Genomic DNA, 10114 nt, shown 5'->3' on the forward strand with positions numbered 1-10114 from the left:
TTGAGTTGATTAGGACTCATAGCAACCCTATAGGACAACGAAGAACTGCCCTGTAGGGTTTCCAAGCTTTGAATCTTTGCAGATGCAGACTGCCACATCTTTCTCCCACAGAATAGCTAGTGAGTTTGAACCACCAACCTCTTGGTTAGTAGCCAAGTGCTTAACCACTGAGCCACCGGAGCTTCTTTTTAAATGCCACTTAGGAAGGAAGGTTGGGCAATCTCCTTCCATAGTGATACTGCCTCAGAAACCCAAGGAGGGGTTGCTATGAGTTGGATCCAGCTCTATGGCAATGAGTTTCTTTTGTTTTTGATTAGGTCTATATTGTGGTAACTGTAAACACATTCATTTAAAAGTGCTCTGAATTCGAAGCAGCATTTTGCCATTGGATATTTTCTTTATCAACAGTATTCTGTGAGTCTGTGATATTTTTGACATTGAAAAGGGGGGGGTCTTTAAACTTAAAAAAGCTGGACACCACTGGCCTACGTTATTGGAACCCGCAGGTAACTGCAGACATCATCTGAATCCTGGTGTCGACTTCCCAGCCCTTCTCTAATCCCATAGCCTCCCAGTGAACACACTGCCCCCCCTCCAGAGGGAGCAGCTACTTAGTGAACAGAAAGTACCAAAGGAACACAGAAGCAGAAACAGTGTAAGAAACCCACCAACCTGATAGGCAATCTCTGACTGGTGGCCAGGTGAGAAACTGGCTCTTTTCCACCAACCTGGTGAACACCTGGTAAACCTCTAGACTGGTGCTATGTAGTCCCCATGAGCCAAAGTGTGTGAAGGGCTCAGCTCATGGCTTGTTTGCAGATTTGTATGGTGCTTTGCAATTATTTTTCCTATGTGTCATGTCAAAATGAGCAGGCTCTGGGGAGAATTTTAGTACCTTTTCCTCTAGTGTTGCTCCCCACCAGAGGCTGAAAAATTTAAACTAAATAAATAGCATTGGCCCTGCATATGCCTGGAGTCCCTGGGTGGTATAAATGGTAAACACACTCAGCTGCTAACCAAAAGGTTGGAGGTTTGAGTCCACCCAGGGGCAACCTTGGAAGAAAGGCCTGGCACTCTACTTCTGAGAAATCCTATGAAAACTTCTGTGGAGCACAGTTGTACTCTGACACACATGGGGTTGCCATGAGTCAGAGTTGACTTGATGCCAACTGGTGGTGGTAATGCTGCACACACCACTGTAACAGTGCCACTGTGATTGTGGGATGTCAGAGATCACCTAGAATAGTGTGACATCTTCTTTTACAAACGAAGATGGGAGATTAGTGAGTCATCAGGTAATGGAGCAAGGACTGGAACTTAGTTCTCCTGAGCCCCCAGGGTTCCTTCTTTAATGCCTCATCCCTTTGCTCCTGAGCCTTTTTCCTCCTCCCACAGCTCAGCCTTGTTGTGAGTGATGCTCCCGACTTGTCTGCGGGAGTCGCCTGTGCCTTTGGGAATCTGACGGAGGTGGAGGGGCAGGTGTCCGGGAGCCAGGTCATCTGCATCTCGCCTGGGCCCAAAGACGTCCCTGTCATCCCTTTGGATCAAGGTAAGAAGTGTCAGCCATGCGAGTCATGTGCTACTTTACCATGATGCCAAGAATAGAGAACATGGGACGGGGTCACAAATAGCAGACCCAGAAGTTGCCCAACCGAGTTTTCTTATGTTGGACACTAGTAAGGGCTTATATAATTTGTTAGAGTTTGAAAGCCAGCTGTCGTTCCCCAAAGTGAAATTCAAGAAACAGGAAAACCCTTGCCCTCATTTGGGTTAAGGCTGCAGAGTCTTGCCAGACCTCCCTTTCCTTCTGGAAATGAGAATGAATGGCCTCGGTTGTCAGTGGGTTCTCAGCACAGAACTGGAGACTTGAGGGGTTCTAGACTAATATTTCTGAAAGTCTTTCAGTAACTGAGTGTATTGTACCTGACCAAGGCAATGGGTCCTATGGGGTCTGATTTGTTACTGTATCCCTGGAGGTGGAGGAGTGGGGGTTGCCTGGTTCTGAGGGATTGGCAAGTAATCTGCAAAGCCAATGGGATTGTTTTGGGAGGAGAAGAGAGGCTTCATGAAGTTTCAGCTAGCCCTAGGCCCCAGAAGAGCCCCTGGAGTGGCTTATTGGTTTGCTTTCATGCACTTCACTAGGCGCCTAGGTTATCACCTCCTCCTTTGTTTTCCAGATTGGTTTGCACTAGAGCTGCAGCTGAGATCCAAGGAGACAGGGAAGATATTTGTCAGCACTGAGTTTAAGTTCTACAACTGCAGTGCCCACCAACTGTAAGCATTTTGCAGAAAGAGTCTCACCCTGGGTCTGGATGTGGGTTTTGGGTTTCTCCCTTGGCTCTACCCTCCTTTCAGATAGGGTTCATGTCTTATTTGCCTTATGGTCTGTCTATGGGGCTTGGCACATTTTCTGAAACACAGCAAACCAAAAACAAACAAACTGACTGCCATTAAGCCAATTTCAACTCATAGCCACCCTATAGGGCAGAGTAGAATTGCCCCATAGGGTTTTCCAAGGCTATAGAGCTTTGCAGAAGTAGATTGCCTCATCTTTCTCCATGGATCAGCTGGTGGGTTCAAACTACTGACCTTCTGGTCAGCACCTGAATGCTTTAACCAATATGCCACCAGAGCTCTGGAACACAGTAAGTGTTCCTTAAATGTAACTAGATTAAACTGGACAGATTCATTCTCCACAGCCTCTGATCTTATGCAGACTTCCTTGACCCCCTCACTCAGACAGACACACTCACACCCTACCCCTAGCTTTCAAGCCAAGACACAGTAAAAGAGAATTTGAAGTAAAAACAAAGGTCATTGCCCAGGGACTGTAAGAAAAGTTTTCCATTCTAAACCAACTGCTGGTGGCTTTGAAGATAGAGATTGATAATGAGTGGAGTCTGGACATGTCACCCATGACCAAATGAAGAGATATTCATTCAGAGGCATTCATTTAGTCAGCTGTGTGGATAGTTATGTACAGGGGAGGGTCAGAGGATCGGGGAATTAGCCTATCCAAGGACCCAACAAAAGGGCCTGGGCTGGGGAGGGGGAGAAGAGGCTTTAGCTCCATCATATTATTTAAACCCATCCTCAACTTTTTAAAGAGGAAGGGAAGCCAGACCAAACCACTCCAGAGAGGCTTGGGTCCAGCCCAGCTGACCAGCAGCCATCTCCAGCAGCTGAACTCTTACCAATTGGTGCCCACAAGCTGTGAGATCTCATGACAGCACAGATCTTACAACAGGGCCTTTCTTAAGTAAGAAGAAGAGCCATGAACAGAGGAAAGAGAGATCCAATGCTTAGTTTCTGCTGATCCTTTCTGGAAGGAAAACAGAGACTCCATCCACAGAATCTGGGACCTCGTGGACCATTTGGTTTAGAAAGAGAAAAACATGGGTTTCTCTATTGGGCCTTGTAAAGATCATGGGACCAGTGTCCCTGGATATCTAGCAAGGGGACTCAGGCAACAACTTCATGCCACAAGGGGCAGTAATTGGGAATATTCCAAGGACTCTTCCTTCCCATTGCCCATGATAGGAACCACTTGAGGTTGATGTAATAGGGAAAACTGCAGGGGCATCAATCAACAGGGTCCAGACCACAGGCTTCATGGGCCCAGCAGTCAAGGAGGGGAAGGAGTCTCTTTGCAGCTAAGCCCTAAATGAATCTTTAGTTTTTAAAATAGACTGACCAGCCACCCCTCTTTGGTCTTCCTTGCCAATCTTAATTTTTATTATTAGAATAATCTGCTGTAGTTCTAGGGTCTCTACAGTAGCTCCAATGGGAAAAATGAATAGATATGCTGAGAAAGACAAACAAGTGGTATAAATAGCTTGGTGGGAACCCAGGCAGCGTTAAGTGGTTGAAGCTGTAATGCCCACTAACTGCTGCATTCTAACCAAAGCCAACCCTGTTTTGAGGAATGCAAGCATCTTGGAGAGAGAACCTCCTTTCAGACTCCCAACACAGTGGTGATGGAATCCACTCTCTGTGAGAGCATCTTCATTTCCATGGCAATTCAATGTGATGTCACCACTTTCAGTGATGTATTGCTATGGCAACAGAGATGCTGTTACAGGCAGCAAGTTTTCGAAGATACAAAGCAAGTTTCCTTGACAGCGAAGATTCCATTTTATAGCCAAACACTTCCTTACCCTTTTCTACTGGCACACATTGTTAAAAGTTGCAGAATCGAGTTCAATCTCTTTCTTTTGATATGGGAAACTGAGGCCCTCAGAAGATAAGTGCTGCAACAAATGTCATAAAATTAGCCACTGGAAGAGCAAGTTCTAGAGCCCCAATCTCCCGGTCCTTGGTCCATTTTTATTATTTACTAGCTAACCATTTGCTATCAAGTCTATTTACAACTCATGGTGATGCCATGTGTGTCAGACTGTAACTGTGGTCCATAGGATTTTCATTGGTTGGTTTTTCAGAAGTAAGTCACCAGGTCTTTCTTCGGAGGTGGTGGTTGTTGTTGTTACGTGCCATCGAGTTGGACCCGACTCACAGCGACCCCTCCTTGGGTTGCCGAGGCAGTATCACTACAGAAGTAGATTGCCCAGACCTCCAACCTTTCAGCTAGCAGCTGAGCATGTTAATAATTTGCATCACTCAGTGATTCAGTTTACTTGCTAGATCATATTGTAATTAGCAAGATCCATTCAGATCTGGGAGTACACAAAGAGCATTGGCTTAAGTTCAGATATTAAGTAAATTTCGGCACACTCAAAAAGGAATAAAAAGTGTCAGCGCGGGGAAGATGAAGTGTAGATGGGCTAATCCACCTAATACACTATGGAATATTAGCCAGTGACCCCTGGATCCAGGCCAGTGAACCGCAATCACATCCCCCCAAATGTAATCAGAACACCACTAGGTGGCGCCAGATTGTAGACCCAGTCCTGGTTTCTTGCAGGTTGCTTCGGTGTGAAAAGCTAGACTAGGGGAGCTGTCAAGAAAAAGAAGTAACTCCATCAGCAAACCCATCTCCATTATAATGGTCTGATCACCCACAGAAAGGCAAAATAATATACACAGTCTCCGGGTGAAACAAGGAAGAGAGGTGCACTCTGGCAAGAAGGCCCAGGAAGGCAGGTGCCATGCGTGCGTGCGCGCACGCGCACACACACACACACACACATCCAGTTGTTCCGTTCCTGAGCTACTTGGAGAGTCATACAACAGTTACCATGTAATGCCTAATAACACAGGTGATATGAACCAATTGTTAACACTCAAATGTCATTTAACAGCTTGAAATAATAGGTAATTTAAATGCTTGTAGAAGCCCTGATGATGCAGTGGTTAAGCTCTTTTCTGCTAACCAAAAGATCAGCAGGTCAAACCCACCAGCTGCTCCATGGGAGAAAGATGAGGCAGTCTGCTTTCATAAAGATTTACAGCCTTGGAAACCGTATGGGGTGGTTCTACACTGTCCTATTGGGTCGCTGTGAGTCAGAATCAACTTTATGGCAGTGGGTGGGTGTTATTGTTGTTAGCTGCTGTCCCATAAGGTCACTGTGAGTTAAAATCGACTTGACAGCAACATGTTTGGTTTTCTGGTTAAGTGCTTGAAAATAATATTCACATTTAGCATTGTGCTTTTCAAAGCCATTTCCTATATATTATCTTGTTTGACACTAAACACCACTGTGAAGTAGACAGGAATGTTTTATTAACCCTGTTCAACAGACAGAGAAACTTCAGTTCAGAAAGTGAAGTAACTTACACAGGGTGACCCTCCTGGCAGTGGCAGAGGCAAGATTGGAACTGGATTTACTCCATTCCTATCCCTGTATTCTTTTGGGCACTGTTTTATAGGCAGTAGTATGCTGGTAAAGGTTTAACTACCTGCCTTGAAGGAAAAAAGAAAAGGTTTATAGGATTTGCCAATTTCTATGGTATAAATATTGCCCCTGCTCAAAAAAAAGAAAAAAACAAACCTACTGTCATTGATTGATTCTGACTCATAGCAACCCTATAGGACAGGGTAGAACTGCCTCATGGAGTTTCCAAGGATGTAATCTTTATGGAAGCAGACTGCCACATCTTCCTCCCACGGAACAGCTGGTGGGTTTGAACCACCAGTCCACCAATCTTTTGGTTAGCAGCCAACCACTTTAACCGCTGCCTCACCAGGGCTTGGCCAATTTCAGGCCACCAACATGATCTTAACCAGCTTGCAAAATCCTTCAAAACACAGTCATTGGCTATCAGGAACTGGTAACAAGCCAGTGCCAGCACAACACTACTTTATAAATTTCTTTATTCCCACTCTGGCCTTCTTTTCCTTCTAATTTTCTGGTCGCACGAACATCTTGGATGAAGAATGCATAATTCTCTGCCCTCCTGAGGGTGATACTAGAATTCAAACACAAGGTAACAGATTTCCATTAGAAAACCTAAACTCTCTGACCTGCCCTTATCTTCTCTCCCTGCCCCCTTCTTGTTGCCTCTTACTGTCTCCCTCCTTGCAGCTGCCTGTCCTGCGTCAACAGCGCCTTCCGGTGCCATTGGTGCAAGTACCGCAACCTCTGCACTCATGACCCCACCACCTGCTCCTTCCAGGAGGGCCGGATCAATATTTCAGAGGTAAGCAGGGCTAACATTGACATGCCAAATGTTCCCAGTGAATCTGAATGACCTCCCCCTTTTTCAGATGATTAGTCCAAGGCCTTGGCCATCTTGTTCTGGTCCATCTTGGTCCTCTTGTCAAAGGCTCTAAATGTTAAAAGCTCTATTATCATAAAGCTTTAAAAAGTGATAGCAAATGACCCCAGAGGCAGAGAAGAGTGCTGTATCCAGTAGATTTCTCAGAACTCTATGCATTCAAAAGCTTGAGGGGAACTGGAGGTTGAGATTGAAAGCTGAGAGGAAACATATCCAGCTGAACAGACCGAATGGTCTACAAGCGTGCAGTGACTGGCAGTTAGTCTTTGAGTCTAACCTTTTGCTTGACTGCAACATTGTCTAGTTCAATAGTACATTGACTCTCAACCATTCTTTCATGCCAGCCTCTCTTCCAACTCTTAAATCCAATGATTCTTTGACTCTGATATATGACTGGGTGGGTGACCTAGTCAGCTAGTGACAAGAACCAGACCTGGCTAAACGTCTCATCTTGTTACATACTGCTCCATCCTTAAATCCTGACCCACCTTTGTAATCAACACCACGAAACATCAAACTGCTTATCTTTCCAATGAATATTCCATTCAATGATTATTCATGAATGTTGACTTTCCTACATAATCACAGCTTCCCTCAGGACAATGAAGTGACCTGGTTCATTTCTCTTTCTTCTGTCTAATGCTTTTCATGCCGTAGGGTGTCTGGTTGAGTTTCAGAAACAATAGAGACCTTATGTGTTTATACAGAAGCACATGCACATACACACAGACATCTCCCTCACGTCCCACCTTTTAGAAAATCCATAAATGTAAATAAGTGACATTATAGCATGTTATAGATTACTAAACCAAAACGCATTGCTGTGGAGTTGATTCTGACCCATAGCGACCCTGCAGGGTTTCCAAGGCTGTAATCATTACAGAAGCAGATGGTCATATCTTTCTCCATCAGAGCTATTTGTAACTATAAAGTTTATGTATGTTTATATATACAGTTTATATATGCTACTATAAACTTATATGTATATATATATATATATATATATAAAGTTTATATGAACTTAATGTATATATATGTAAACTATATATAATAACTAAATATATATGTACATAAACTATATGTATTAACTAAATATATATATGTAAACTATGTATATTAACTAAATATATATATAAACTATATATACTCATTGCCGTGGAGTCGGATCTGACTCATAGCAAACCCTCCTTGGTTTCTGAGGCAGTATCTCTATGGAAGCAGATTACCCAGTCTTCCTTCCCAGGGGTGGCTAGTGGGGGACTATATATATATATATATCAACTACATATCTATTACTATAGCTTATCTAAGGAACCCTAGTTGTACAATGGTTAAGTGCTAGGCTATTAACCAGAAAGCTGACAGTTCAGACCCACTAGCAGCTCTGAGGGAGAAAAGACCTAGCGATGTGCTCCTATAAAGATTTCTAACTAGGAAACCCTATGGGGCATTTCTGCTCTGTTATTTCTGGTTGCTATGAGCCAAGATTGACTCAACAGCACACAACAACATAGCCGGTCTATGTGGCGGAAGTGGTGGTTCAGTGGTAGAATTCTTGCCTTCCATATGGGAGACTGGGGTTCCATTTCCAGCCAGTGTACCTCCTGCGTAGCCCACTCCCATCAGTCAGTAGAAACTTGCATGTTGCTAAGTTGCAGAAGAGATTTCAGCAGAGCTTCTAGACAAAGACTGACTGTGAAGAAAGGCCTGGCACTCTACTTCTGGAAATCAGACGACAAAAACCCTGTGGGCCCCAATGGTGCCATCCGCAACTGATCACATTGATGGCACAGGGCTAGGCAGTATTTCATGCTGTTGTGCATGGGGTGGCCATGAGTTAGGCGCCAACTTGACAGCAGCTAACAATAACATAGTCTTTCCATGCCTATCTCCCTCCTGCACTAAACTATTAGTTCCTTGAAGGCAAAGTCTTTGTCTTATTCATCTTTAAATCCTCAGTGTCTTATTCAATGAATGTGTGTAGAATCCATGCCGGAAAGAATGTGCACATAAAAGAATAAATGAATGAATGATCACTTTACCCAAATTCTATTGAGGGAAAGAGTTTCTTGAGTCTACTTACCTACAATGACAAGGAATGGAGTCTCCTATGTCTCCTGATCTTGACAGTAGTACTGGCTGCTTCCATGGATCAACATAAGAAAGAAGCCCTAAAAAGGTTTCCCCAACACACAGTTATGGATTTATGTCCCCCAAAATAGGTGTTAGAATCCTAACCCCTATTACATGTGGATAGAGCACTGGTAGTACATTAGGTAAGCACTTGGCTGCTGATCAAAAGGTCATGAGTTCAAAGACACCAGCAGCTCTGTGGGAGAAAGATGTGGCAATCTGCTTCCATAAAAATTATAGCCTTGGAAAACCTATGGGGTAATTCTACTCTGTCCCATAGGGTCCACTATGAGTAGGAATTGCCTCCACGGGCATGGGTTTGGTTTATACATGTGAATATAATCCCATTTTGGAATAGGGTTTTCTTTGCTATGTTAATGACACCATATCAGTATTGGGTGTCCTAAACCAATCACTTTTAAGATATAAAAGGAGCAGATGAGGCACAGAGGCAAGCAAGCACAGATGGGGGAGATGGATGGCAGCCACATGGCGATCACCAAGGACCATAGGAGTGTTGTTGTAAGGCATGGTGGAGTCTATTCTGACTCAACCTAATGTGACAGAGTATAACTGTCCCACAGTGTTTTTGTTGTGGTGGTGGGTTTTGGGTGGTTTTTTTTTTTGTTGTTGTTGTTGTCTGTAATCTTTACAGAAACAGATCACCTGATGTTTCTCCCAAAGTGCTGCTGAGTGGGTTTGAACCACTGACCTTTTGGTTAGCAGCCAAATGCTTAACCGTAGCACTTCCAGGTCTCCTTAACCAAGAAATGGAAGCTGAAAAGACACAACAGTCTTCTCTCATGCCACTAGAAAGAGAAAGCCTTCCTTTAGAGCCAGTGTCCTGAGTTCAGACTTCTATCCTCCTAACCTGTTTGTTAAAGCCACTCAGATATTTGTTATAGTAGAACTAAGAAAGTAAGACACACACCCATGGTCTTGAACTCTCTTTAATTTCTGAAATAACATTTGATATAATCAGCCAGGAAAATAGAATTTGCCTGTCTGGAAAGGGCGAAGATAGCTCATTGATTGTCCTCACAGGTGGTAGTTAAGACAGACCCATGCACAGGTGCCTCAGCATAGCTGAACCAGACATCTAGTGACCTGGGTACTTTTCAGAAAAGGATTTTCCTCCAGTCAGTTGGTATGCTTTGATGCAGCTGGCCTAAAAGCACTCCACTGGTCCTAGTAGAGACTGAAAACTAATACCAGCCCTCTATTCTGTGAGGATAGAACCTACTTTCAGACTGGTCTTCCTCAGAGAAAAAGGCCCAAGGTATGGTGTGTGTGTGTGTGGGGGGGG

General features: G+C 44.0%; 1 protein-coding gene across 1 annotated transcript in view; it reads left to right on the forward strand.

Annotated features, from left to right (window-relative positions):
• PLXNA2 (plexin A2) overlaps positions 1 to 10114 on the forward strand; it is a 249759-nt gene that overhangs the window by 161510 nt on the left and 78135 nt on the right. The window contains exons 6-8 of the mRNA XM_007953098.2: positions 1396 to 1549; positions 2178 to 2274; positions 6483 to 6597. Of these exons, the coding sequence (XP_007951289.2) occupies positions 1396 to 1549; positions 2178 to 2274; positions 6483 to 6597 (366 nt within the window). The remainder of the gene's footprint in view (positions 1 to 1395; positions 1550 to 2177; positions 2275 to 6482; positions 6598 to 10114) is intronic.

Source organism: Orycteropus afer, unplaced genomic scaffold, assembly GCF_000298275.1.
Source record: "Orycteropus afer afer isolate SDZICR_OR568_19922 unplaced genomic scaffold, OryAfe1.0 scaffold00013, whole genome shotgun sequence".
NCBI lineage: Eukaryota > Metazoa > Chordata > Mammalia > Tubulidentata > Orycteropodidae > Orycteropus > Orycteropus afer.